General features: G+C 41.4%; 1 protein-coding gene across 2 annotated transcripts in view; it reads left to right on the plus strand.

The window, feature by feature from the left end:
* Positions 1–4541: 4541 nt before the first annotated feature.
* Positions 4542–13408, plus strand: part of RBBP5 (RB binding protein 5, histone lysine methyltransferase complex subunit) — a 38199-nt gene continuing 29332 nt past the window's right edge. Inside the window, exon 1 of one of the 2 annotated variants that reach the window (XM_058540241.1) lies at positions 4542–4693. In XM_058540241.1, coding sequence (XP_058396224.1) covers positions 4675–4693 — 19 coding nt within the window. In that variant the 5' untranslated portion in view covers positions 4542–4674. The remainder of the gene's footprint in view (positions 4694–13408) is intronic. The other variant, XM_058540242.1, reaches the window with a different exon arrangement.

The raw sequence follows: 13408 nt of genomic DNA on the forward strand, positions 1-13408 counted from the left end.
AAATCAACTATGGCCAGGGCACAAGGTGCACTGTGAGCATGGGGCTTCTCTTTCCACAAACTTGTGGTTGACAAGAGGAGGTAGACTGGACTACGTGATTCGCGGGGCCCTGTGCAAAACAAAAATGCAGGGCTCCTTTGTTCAAAAATTATTGAGAATTTCAAGACGGCAATAACAGAATATTAAACAAAGCATGGGGGGCCCTTCTAAGTGTGGGGCCTGTGTGTGCGCACAGGTCTGAGGCATGAAGCTGCTCCATGCTCTGGACCTGGAGGAAGAGTCTCCAAATGCAGTTTCTAGACTCCATATGGTGGAACTATAACCAGTGATTCTTGGTTTTGGAATTCATAATTTTAGACAGTGTTATGTTTTCCACCATTTTTTTCATTTCCTTATCCCCTCCTCAGATCCAGGAACTGTGTGTGGAATTGCTTGAATGTGAATGAGTTGGATTTTTAAAAGTCTTTTGTCCTTTCCTTTCTATTATCAGGCAATGATCTTCTGGAAGGTTGTGCAAAGTGGGCATTGGATTTGGGTGAGTCACCTTCATGAGAAGAGTTGATGAAGCAGGAGTTAATGTCCTTTTTTAAAACTTTTTATCTTGAATTAATTTTAGACTTACAGAAAAGTTGCAAAAATAGTCTTGAGAGTTTCCATATATCCCTCCCCTCCTTCCCCTAATGTTACCACCTTATACAGCTATGGCACAATGATCAGAACCAGAAACGTTAACATTGGTACAATACTGCTAACTAAAGATATTCTTTGAATTTCACCAGTTTTTCCACTAAGGTCCTTTTCTTATTCTAGTATCATGTCCAGGATCCCACACTGCATTTATTTCTCCTTAGTCGTGTGCAGTCTGTAAAAGCTCCTGTCTTTGCTTGTTCTTCCTGACTCTGACTTTTTTGACGAGTACTGATCAGTGATTTTGTCAGAGGTCCCTCAGTTTGAGTTTGTTGGATGTTTTCTCCGGATTAGACTGAATATTACAGGTATGATGTCGTGTCCTCAGTGCATCCTGTCACAGGCTTGTGATGTTGACGTGTCTTGTTATCGGTGATACTGACCTTTAGCACTTGATTAAGGTGGCTTCTCCTGGGTTTCCCACTGTAAAATTTCTATCTTTCCCCTTGTAGTTAATAAATATCTTATGGAAGATATTTGAGACTATGCAAATTCTGTTTCTGCTCAAACTTCGGCCCACTAATTTTAGCACTCATCAATGGAACTTGTCTGCAGTACTCCTAGTGTTTACCTAATGATGATATTTTTCTACAGTTTTGTCTTTAGGCTTATGGTATCCAGTCAAGATGCTGTTTCCCAGAGTTTGTATGTTAGTCCTTTTCTTCTCATTCTTTCTAGTGTAGTTATGTTATCGATTTATAATAGGTTCATTTGTTAGTTTTTAATTCTATTAGGATTCTCTCCATATCCTAGTTGGTTTTAGTTGTCTATTTTTTGAGTATGTGAAACACTGCTATGGTTCTAAGAGTCAGAGCTATACAAAAATACACTGAGTATCACTACCTCCTCATCCCTGCTACCCCACTCTCGTTTACCCCTTTTTTCCATCCTTTCTCACCTATCCCCGATAGGTAACCAGTCTCCTTAGTTTCTGATGTGTCTTTCCTGTATTTCTTTTGCACAAATGGGCAGATGCAGTATGTTTTCTTATATGCCCTTCTGTCTCAGGGCAGCATTCTATAGATAAATCCTTTGCGCTTTCCATTTTTCACTTAGCAGTATGTCTTGGCAATCACTTTATATCAATTCACAGAGTTCTTCCTCATTTTTTATAACTGCTGAGTATGCCATTGTGTAATGTACCATAAATGTATGAACACTAAGACTGTTTTCAATATTTTGCAATTACAAACAATACTGTGTATATACTTGTGTATGTGTATTTTTTCATTGTTGGAGGTGTATATTCAAGTGAAATGTCATAGATATATTTATCTTTTTTCCCTTCCAATCCTTCTTCTCTCCAGGGAACTGAGAGCTGTGTTGATGTTACTGTCCATATGATGTTTTCTTTCTTAGCTGTAACTACCTTTGAAGTCTGTGATCTCTGACAACAAGCATGAATTGTGGTCAAGAGTACGTTATCTGAGAAAGTCTTTACTCCCTGACTAGGCCAATATTTTGGGTGGCATCCCCAGCCTTGTACTACAGTAGTGGTTCTCAACCTTGTCTGAACATTAGCATCACCAAGGAGCTTTTACATATTAATGCAGAATCTCCAGGTGTGGAGAGACCAGCACCTGTATTATTTTGAAGCACCCCCAGAAATTCCAATGTGCAGCTAAGGCTGAGAACCACTAGATTAAATCCTTGAAATGTTACAAGAATCTCCTGGCCCCCACCATATTCCCTGTCATTTGAGCAAGCTGCCAGAGCACATCCTGGCTGACTGGGAGGTGCTCCACTCAGAGAATTCTTGATTTTTACCTAGAGGAGAGGTAAGTACCAGTCGGCCTAATTTAGGGAGGATCTGTAAAAGTTTGTAATGAGATAGAAGTTCAGCCTAGCTAAGAATTAGTTTCTTCTTTCTCACAGAGTCTGAATGACAGGTACAAGTTGCTTCAGGCCAAGAAGGAAGAATATTAAATTTCCTTTTCTCTCCTTCAACACACAAATCTGGGTATCTTCCTTTGTAGTTAGTAGTATTAATAAGCTCCAACTAACACATGTAAAGCAAAGTCCACCAGTTATACTGTTTTTCATCAAATCAAAGATACCATGAGTTATGACACACAGTTATCTTATTCTTAGCACTAAGAAAAAAAATCCACTGCTAAATAATTATGAGATATAGTCAAATGAAAGATATACCCCTATTTGAGAGATTTTAAAATATGGAAAAATGTGCAAATTAGAATTGATGAAATACAGTAGATCTTTAGCCTAGACTTCATCTTTGAACAGCAAGTCTATATGATCCCTTGAATGTCTCACAGGCTCCTTAAAGTTTAAGTGTCCCAGTCTGGATTCTTCATCTACCTTGCCAAAGCCGTTCTGTTTTCTGCATTCTCTGACCTTGGAAACGGAGCCACCCAAACTAGAAACACAGAAGTCCTGCCAGACTCCCCACCGGGTCTCATCCATCTCTCTTGAATGTGTTGCCTTCTCTCTTTCCCTCTACCGTGTTTGAATCAGGTCTTCCTTATCTCTAATCAATCCTTCCTCTACCCTGTCCTTAAACATCTTCCTTAAACATCATGACCAAATTATTCCTTGCTTAAAAATCCTACAAGATGAATATTCCATCCAAAAAATAGGCAAAGGATATGAACAGGCCACCTCACAGAAGAGAAAAATACACATTTATACATGTGAAAAGTTGTTGACCCTCATTATGAAATAAACGTAACAGTGACATTTTTTCACCTATCCAGTTGGCAGAGTTTGAGAGAACTGATAATAACGAATGATTACAAGAGTGTGCAGAAATATTCCTATACACCATTGTTGGCAGTACGACATTTTGGTGACATTTCGGCAATGTTTTGGATATGTGAAGGAACGCAAAGTGCCTAATATCTGTGAGCCTCAATTCCTGTATTTTCAAACGGGGCTGATATCTACCCTGATGGCCTCAAGGAAGTGAGATAATTTAGGTGAAAGTGATTTGTAAATGATAATAGCTAAGATTCACTGGCGCTTGCGTTCTAAGGGCTTCATGTGTTAATTTACTTAATCTTCAAGCTAATCCTGTAAGTACGATTATCATCCCCATCTTACGTAAGAAAACTGAGGCCAGAGGGTCAATGCTGCCCACGGGGCGGCGGCAGCAGGGAGTGGAGCTGGGAGCGCTGGCGCTAAAGCTCGATAAGGGGATCTAGCTCGAGCCCTCCGCGCGGCGAGCCCGCGCCGACCCCGCCCGCCTGTGACGGCCGCAGCACCGTCACCTGTTTGGACAGGAGGGGCGGAAACCCACCGCCCGGCGAAACCGCCCGCAGTCCGGCTGGCGGAGCTCGAGCGCTCAGCCCCCCATCCCGGCTCCTTGTCAGCGCCCGGTCAACGCTGCGTGCGCGGGAGCGCTCCGAGACGGCCCGACAGGCCAGCGCACGCTGCTGTGAGATAGCGGCATATCTTTACAAACGTGACACAACGTTGACGACACCGAGACAGGCGACAACCAGCCTACACACACGGAGAGCACGCGCCTGGGCCCCTGCTGCTCTCCACACCCGAACCCTGCTTTCCCACTTCAGTCGGACTTACCCGGAACCTTTCCTGCGTGGTCTGGTGCCTCCTGCGGGGACAACCCCGATGAACACACAACATAGCAAGGGCTAGTAGTCTAACTATATGCCTGAACTTTCTAGCTCACTTACATGATCTGGGAGAAACTAGCTTCAAATATTTGCACTTTTTAAAAAACTAAGTGACGGCGTAATTTTAATCCTTTAAAAAATATCACAATTAAATGATTCCGAGAGAGTTTGTTCTGCTTTTTGGTTAGGCATATATATCGACAGCCCACATGAAATGAACAAGGAAGGCGGGGGAAGAAAGCGGAAGCCGCGGGGTCTTCTCAGCCAGAAAGTCTCCGGAGCTTGCGCCAGGCTGCTTGCGGCGCCCCCAACTTAGACGCAGTTGTTGGAAGCGGGCGGGGGAGGAGGCGTCGTTGCTGGAGCTGAGACCAGACGGCCAGAGTGCTCAGGGATGAACCTCGAGTTGCTAGGTAAGGAGGGCTGTGGCTGCGTCTTAGAGAACCCTTCGGTCCTGGAAAGGAGGGAACCCGGGCAGGAGGGGACTCGGGCTGCAGCCTTAGGGACACAGTTGTGCGGTGGCTCTCGGGCGCTCTCGATATGGAGCAGCAGCAGCAGGAGGAAGCGCAGCTTCTGCCCGAGCAGAGTGCATTGCCTTTCCCGAGGCCACTTTTCAGATCAGGTGTGGAGCGATCGAGAGAGCTTGTGACTTGGTTTTGATTATAAGGTTCACAAGTGCTGAAGTAGCCCAGGGCAGGCAGGACCAGAGTTACTGGGGAAGGAATCAGAGGAAGTGAGGCTTGAGGTGACGCTTCGAAGACTTGTCAGGAGTGGGTGCCTGGACAGGTTAAATCTTTTTGTAGAAACACGGGATGCCTCAGGAGGGGAATTTGGAGATCTTCTAGTAGAAGTCCTTTATTGAGCAGACGAAAAAAAGCTCAGAGGGTGGTGACTTGAAAGCACTAAGGAAGTAAATGGCATACTTGGCACTGGAATCCAGTTATCTTGACTTTCTGTTTAAGGTCCTTAACTACCAGGGACGGTATGTAAAACACCGAGGTGTGAACTGCAGAAGCAGTTACCTTTTGTTACCCTCTCTTTAAGTCATTTCCTCCCTACCCCTTACCTGGCTTGTTTAAAAACTGGAGGTCTTTTCTTCTAGGGTTTCATTAGGTATTTGGCATGGTAGCCTAGGGGTGTCTGAGGTTTACTAGAACTCCTAAACGACTTGCTGTATTTGATGGTACTTTTCTCTTAAAAAAAAATTTCATAAGATATACTGCTGTCCAAAGGGCTACAAAGATATGAAAGAAATGGTCTTTACCTTTAAGGAGCTTTTTGTTAAGCAGAGAGAGTAAGGTGGTTGTGTAAATAGCCATAATATATTGCAGAACATAGACCAGCCTTTAAGAGTCATTACCAAGTGCTAAGAACATGTAGAAGAGGGAATGAATATCTTTGGGGTAGGCGAAGAAAGGTAATCAGGAACAAAAAAAACCTGTGGAGGAGTTGGGGTTTTAGTGGACATTTAAGATTGGTAAAAAATTGACACACTGAAATATGAAGATATGGGGAGGAATGCTCATTAGGAATGTGCCTGAGCTAAGACATCAGTGAGAGAAGACCTGATGAATTTTCTTGCTTGGCCCTGCTGTGGGTACTGTGAATAAAGAGAAGGCCAAGAGATGGAGTTGGTGCCTTCTATTTGGTGGAGGCTCTTGAGTGCCCAGCCAGAAAGTTTGTGCTTTTTTTTTTTTTTTTTTTTTTTGTGAGGAGATCAGCCCTGAGCTAACATCCGCCAATCCTCCTCTTTTTTTGCTGAGGAAGACGGCCCTGGGCTAACATCTGTGCCTATCTTCCTCCACTTTATATGGGACGCCGCCACAGCATGGCTTACCAAGCAGTGCGTCGGTGCGCGCCCGGGATCCGAACCAGCGAACCCCGGGCCGCCGCAGCGGAGCGCGCGCACTTAACCGCTTGCGCCACCGGGCCGGCCCCAGAAAGTTTGTGCTTTTTAAGGAAGGGAAGGCAGATCCATTGAATTGTTTTGACCTGATTAGTAACTCAATCAGAGCTATGATTTTTTTAAGATTTATTTGACAGCAATATGTAGTTGAGTCTTGGAGGGTGTGAAACCAGTATGGAGGGCTAGAACAGATGAGTGATAAAGAAGGCCTGAGCTAGGAAATGGAAAGAAAAGGCATTGAGGAGGGAGAGTTGACAGAATTTGAGAATTGATTGCATGTGGTGGTGGTGGTGGGGGGGCTGGTGGTGAGAAAGAGGGAAGTGAAAAATGCTGGGAGCCAATAGTGGTATTACTGACAAACATTTAAGGACATTGGGAAAAGACAGCATTGGGTATGTTGAGTGTGGATTTGGGGTTTAGGAGATAGGTTTGGATTTATGAGAGTTGTAATCCTCCTACAGGTGGGCTAATTAAAACATTGTGAGTAGATAACAAGACCAAGGGAGAAAGTGGGAGGGGCAGAAAAGAAAACTACTGAGGACAGCATCTTGGACAATTACCTATATTTAGAGGATAGGGTAAGAGGAGGAATAAATGATAATAAATAAACTAACAGTTATATAGTACTTACTATCAGCTAGGCGTATTTTCAAGTGCTTTCCGTATATTTATCCATGTAGAGGTAGAAGAGAATACAGGTTGGTGGGGTGTCTTCCATAGAAGCCACTTTTAGAGCATTGGAGGCTGAGAGCTGAGACAGGGCTGCTCTGTTTAGTCCTTAGGCAACTTGGGGCCCCTCAGCAACTTGAGCAAAGCCAGATTACAGTGATTTGAGGAAGGTGTGGGAGATGAAATGGAGGCAAACGGTTGACCCTTATTTTAAAAACTTAAGGATGGAGGAAAGGTGGTAGACAGGCTAGTACCTTGAAAGAGATGGCAGAGTCACAGGAAAGACTGTTTTGGAATGATACAGAAGATTCATGAGGGTGAAATTTAGGAAGGAATGTTTAGCATTGGAAGGTTAGACAATTTAAAAGAATCTTCTGTCCAAAAGATATAAATCTCGATGAAAATGACTGGGTTTTAGAGCAAGAAAGTTCATGACTGCAGATAAAAAGGAGAAAGTAACAGAAGTGATGTGATTGTGGGACCACACTAAAGGATAGCTGGCCAGATAGAGGAAAGAGATGATCATGTGTTCTTAATGTGGACACTCAAGATACTAATTTTACTTCTGCAACTACTTTTTGAGCCTTTGCTGTGTATCAGGCAGTGTGCACTGGAGATACAAAGTTAAATAAGAGTTTTTCAAACTTATTTTTACCACAACTCACAGTAAGAAATATATTTTCTATCTTAATCCATTATATATACATATACATATAACTAAGTTTCTTGAAATTATGCTTAATCCTGGTTATGCTCAATGTCCTCTGATATCTTCTAATTATTAAAAAACGTTGTGGCTCACTAAATTGATTTATCCATTTATGGTAAATTGAGTCCTACCGTTTGAAAAACATTGAAATAAGGTACAACCTTTGACATGGATAAATGCATAGAACTAGGAGGAGAAACGTAAACCAGTAACTGTGTAATATGGAACCATGGTAAGTGAATGCATTATGGGAATCCAGCCAAAAGAGCAGTTAATTCTGCATTGTTGGTGGCAGGATGGCAGTAAAATTTGGGGATGATTTTACAGAGGCAGTGCCATTTAACCCTGTCTGGAAAGATAGAGTAGGATTTTTCCAGAGGGGCAAGTTGGAGACGGTAATTACCAGTGCAGAGAACTGCGGGGGCTAAGGTTCTGAGGCACGAATGTGTGTGGGATGTTCAGGAAATGGTTAGTAGTCTACATGTAGTGGTTGGGGTAGGTTATGCGAGGTTCTGTACTAGGTGCTGATGGGGAGTTAGCCAAAGGTAAAATGGAAAATACTGGTTGGGCCAGATTGAAATTGTTTCTTAAAATTACACTTGGGAGTTTAGTATATTGTTTAGCAAGGGAGATATTTAAGGAAGTGAGTGACATGAGTTTTGGGGCTTAGAAAGTTGGCAGTGGCAGCTTTGTAAAGGATTGATGAGGGAGGCAAGACAAGCCAAGAAAATGTGGTAATTATGATAGTGATGGCATTGGATCGGGGTAGGGCAGGATCAGTTATCTAGACATCTGCAAGTTGCATTTCTCTAAAAGAAGTGCCACTAACTGTGTCATTACCTGTTAGATTGTGGAAGCAGAGTGGAAACTGCTACCCTGGACCTAACTGTTACAGTAGGGAGGAATTGGTTGGCAAGTAAAAAATAATAGGACCATTGGGAGAAAAGGTCCATGAAATGTTAGAACTCATGATAATCGAGTCTTTAAGGAGGCGGATGTTCAGCAATTTAGAGAATAGACATTATTCCATGTCATGAGACTGGGAGGAAGAAAGCTGGAAAGGCTGGGGAAACTAAAAGGCGGTTTGGAGAAACGATCCTAACAGAAAAAAAGAGGAGGCATCTGAAGAAACTGGTGTGATTGTGCTGAAAACAGTTTAACCTCCAAGTCCAAAAAGGCATGTACAAAACAAGGGCACATAGCTGAAGGTGAGCATGTGAGGGTGGCACAGGCTTTTAAGAATAGTGTCAGGAAAAAGCTAATGTGCTTGAAGGCCAAGATTCTAAAAATGAGGCAACTAGAAAGGGTGTTCAACATTATTGGAGTGTGAAGAGCAAAGAAGTTCCCCGTTTGGGCTGGATGGTGTAATACCAAAATTGTTCATTCAACAACCCACATACGTCTTTTGTGTGCCTACTATGGACTTCATAAACAAAGGGGAAGTGGAATGCTTAGCTGCTTATTTTTCTTTTGCCTTCACTGGGAAAAGGATGTTTTTTTTGGAGTAAATAAAGTGAACATTGGTTGCTGCCAAGAAAAGCCCTCAGTGGGTAGAGATTTTCGCTGGGTCGCTTAGCCCCCTTCTCTTGGTCAAATTGCGTTCCTCGGCCTTAGGGAGCTTGCAAGTACAAGAACTGTTGGTGGTTTTTGAGAGCTGGGGAGAGAAAGGAGGACATGTTCCAAGAAAGGAGATGGGGAAATTTTGACTTTAAATAAAGGGCAGGTGTGTTTTGCAAATCATAGACTAGTAACCTTGAGGTCAGATTTGGGCAAGATTCTAGAGGCTTTTTTTTTTTTTAAATAATTTTATTTATTTATTTATTTTCCCCCCAAAGCCCCAGTAGATAGTTGTATGTCATAGCTGCACGTCCTTCTAGTTGCTGTATGTGGGACGCGGCCTCAGCATGGCCAGAGAAGCAGTGCGTCGGTGTACGCCAGGGATCCGAACCCAGGCCGCCAGCAGTGGAGCGCGCACACTTAATTGCTAAGCCATGGGGCCAGCCCTCTAGAGGCTTTTTAATGTAGTTAAGAGTATGGTTTCTGGGTCAGGTCTCAGTTTTGCCAGTTTTTAACTGTGTGAACTTGGGAAATGACTTAACCTTTAAGCCTAACTTGCTTCATCTGTGCAATGGAGTATAATAGAACCTACTTCATAGTGAATTGAGAGGACTGAAGGAGATGATCTAGAGAAGGCCTTGGCACGGGGTCTGACACATAAGCACTCAGTAAGTGGTAGCTGTTCATGATAAATGCAGGTTCGAGTACTTCAAAAAAATGATGAGCCAGCATGAGTTTAAGTCTGGAAAGCTCAGGGAGGTTAATTTCAGGCTTTTCACATTAACAGATGTAGTCCATATTTCACAACAGTGGAAACAGTGCGAATATACGTACAGAAAAAATTACCTTTCTCTCCGTCTCCGAATGGTAACTGTCTGGAGTTTATCCTTTTATGCTCTTTTCCTTGCTCATAGAAACATATTTAAACGAATTTGTAAGGGCTTTGGTTTTGCTTTTTACAGAAATAGAACCTTTTTATACACATTACTTGCAACTTGCTTTCTTCACTTAACACTATAAAATACTGTTCCTACATGTTAGGAGATAATCTAATGATTTTTAATGCATTCACGTAGATACACACTCATGATCTAACTTGAACTGTAAATGCTTTTTTAAAAAAACTATGGTTTTTTCCTCGTCTCCTCCCTTCTTTGTTGGTAGTCCCATGTATCTCCTTCCATATTTTTCTGCATGCCTGTACTTGTGTGTGTGTATACACGTTAACAAAGAAATGAGATTATATCATATACACTTTGTGTCTTGCTTTTTTTTCATTTAGTAATACCCATAAAAATTTCTCCAGGAGAATTAGTATAGTTTATCCATGTTTGAATACAGTGTAATTTATTCAATCATTCCACTGTTAATTGGCATTTACCTTGTTTCTGGTTTTGGGGATTTTTCTTTTTCTTTTTTTTTTGCCACTAAGAACAATACTTTAAATACCCTGTATTTTTGTCCCATGTTGTGTTTACGTCTATGGAGATTAGATTTCCAATTGTAGGATTGCTAAGATAAAGACTGTGTTTTTGCTTTTAATAGATGCTGTCAGATTCCTTTTCCAAAAGGCTCTAACAATTCCCATTTTTACGGGTAACGCGTGAACATACCCTTTGTCCACCTTCCCCCCCAGCAGTAGGTGTTCTCTACACATTTTCCTGTCTGATGGATGACAGTGGCATCTCATTTTTAATTTGATTTACATTTCTCTGACTACAACTGAGTTTGATCGTGTTTTCCTTGTTGAGAGGCCATCTGATTTTGTTCTTCTGTGACTTATTTATTCATATTCCTTGTTTTTTCCTTTTTGTTTTTTTTTCTTATCAATGTATAAAATGGCTTTATTATATAGGTATCAACTCTTACTGGTCATCTGCTTTGCAGTTTTTTCCTAAATCTGTCTGTTTATCGGAACTTTTGCCATGCAAAATGCTGTAATTTTTTGTGTGTGTGTGTGAGGAAGACCAGCCCTGAGCTAACATCTGGTGCCAATCCTTCTCTTTTTTCCTGAGGAAGACTGGCCCTGGGCTAACATCCATGCCCATCTTCCTCCATTTTATATGGGACGCCGCCACAGCATGGCTTAACAAGCGGTGCGCGCCCAGGATCGGAACCAGCCAACCCCGGCCCGCCGCACCGGAGCGTGCGCACACTTAACCACTTGCGCCCCGGGGCTGGCCCCCAAAATGCTGTAATTTTTATATAATCAAATATATTTCCCTTTTCTTTTGGTTTTCGTCACATGGTTAAGGTCTTCCCCATCCTGGATTATACACGTGGTCTCCTAGATTTTTTCCGAAGATTTTTGTTTTTTTTTTAAATATTAATTTACCTGAAATTTATTTTTATATGTGATATGAAAGAGGAATTGTAACTTTTTTCTCTTCCAGATGGGTAGTCAATTGTCCGTCCCTATATATTAAATAAATTCCCCACTAAATTGAAATGCCACCTTTATCATATATCAGTGGCCTTACAGTACATTTAGAAAATTTTGTTTTTTATATTTGTCTTTAATCCATCTGGAATTGCATAAAATTTATTAGTTTTTGGAGAAAGCTGTTAAGCTTTCCCATCCCCGAATGTGTAGATTGTCTTTTCATTTGTTCAGATTTTATGGCCTTAACAAAGACTATGTAGTTTTCTTCATGCGTGTCCTGTCTTCCTTGTTACCTTTTTTCCTTAAATATTTTATACGTTTGTAACCGTTGTGAATGGAGTTTTCCCCTTTATTTCCATTTCTGGATACTAATTGGTAGTGTAAAGAAAAGCTGTTAATGTTCGAATATTTATGTTATATCAAACCACTTTACCTTATTTTCTTATTAATTTGGGTAGTTTTCTTATTAGAGTGTCTTGTGTTTTCTAGGTTTTCAGTGATATCAGCAAAAGAGAAATAGTTTTATCTCCTTATATTCAACGTTTAAACCAATTATTTCATTTTCTTATTCCATGGGCCAGAACCTCCAAGATGGTATTAACTAATAATTGTGATACATCCCTTTCTAGTTGCTGATATTAATTGAAATGGTTTTAATATTTCATCTTTTGGAATAATTGTGTTTTTGGTAAATAGTTTTATCATTTATTGTAGTCTTCTATTCCTTTTATTAAAAATGGTCATTGAGTTTTAGCAGATGTTTTTTTCAGCATCTACTGATAGGATTGTATGTCTTTTAAACATTCTGACTGAGATGCATTCGAGTGCATTGTGCTGTGAAAGGTGTTTGGAGTGGTGTTGCCGTCATCCTGTTCCTTTTTTTCCCTGCTATATCATAGTGCCTTCTTATATGGTAGAATAATAAACTCCAGATTCTTTGTGTTTAGAATTTGGTTATAATTGTATATGCTGCTAGATATTACTTTTCAAGTCTGCAGAATCTAAAGGTGAAATACCATGAAATGTTTATGTTCTTAAGTGAAAGGGACTCTTGTTTTCTTTTTTTTTTTTTTTTTTTTGTGAGGAGATCAGCCCTGAGCTAACATCCGCCAATCCTCCTCCTTTTTTGCTGAGGAAGACGGCCCTGGGCTAACATCGGTGCCTATCTTCCTCCACTTTATATGGGACGCCGCCACAGCATGGCTTACCAAGCAGTGCGTCGGTGCACGCCCGGGATCCGAACCAGCGAACCCCGGGCCGCCGCAGCGGAGCGCGCGCACTTAACCGCTTGCGCCACCGGGGGCCCTCTTGTTTTCTTTTTTGTACTATCTCTATCAGATTTTGGTATCAGTTATGTTGGCTTTACAAAAAACTAACATATTTTTTTCTGTTCAGAAATAGCTTAAATAACATAGTGATTGTCTACTGCTTGAGATTTAGGGGGCCTGCTGCCTTTTGTTTTTTTAAGTGGTAGGTCTTTAACAGTCTTTCAGTGTGTTCTTTACTCATTGATCCAGTCAGGGATTTTTCTTCTGTAATCAGTTTTGGATATGTGAATTTTGCCATACAAGTCATTCATGTTTTTTGAATTATCAAGTGTATTATGAAGTGAAATCTCTTTGGCATTCACATGTTTGGGCGTCTTTTTTTTTTTTTCTCCTTCATGGTGTTTACAACCAAGCCTAAGTAATCTAATTGTAACACAAAATGGTAGATGGGAGGATGGAGAATACAAAAGTGGTGTTGAACATTCTCTGAGGAAATGGCCTTGTGCTCCTGTAACCCTGCTTGACAGCATTCTTGCTCAGGCCCTTCAGCCAAAGTACCCCAAACTAGCTTAGTCTTTTTTATATGTCACTTTCTCTTTGTGCTCCTTTAAACTCCTTATAATCCTTGTAATCCTG

The sequence above is a fragment of the Diceros bicornis genome, chromosome 4 (genome assembly GCF_020826845.1).
Source record: "Diceros bicornis minor isolate mBicDic1 chromosome 4, mDicBic1.mat.cur, whole genome shotgun sequence".
Classification (NCBI taxonomy): Eukaryota; Metazoa; Chordata; class Mammalia; order Perissodactyla; family Rhinocerotidae; genus Diceros; species Diceros bicornis.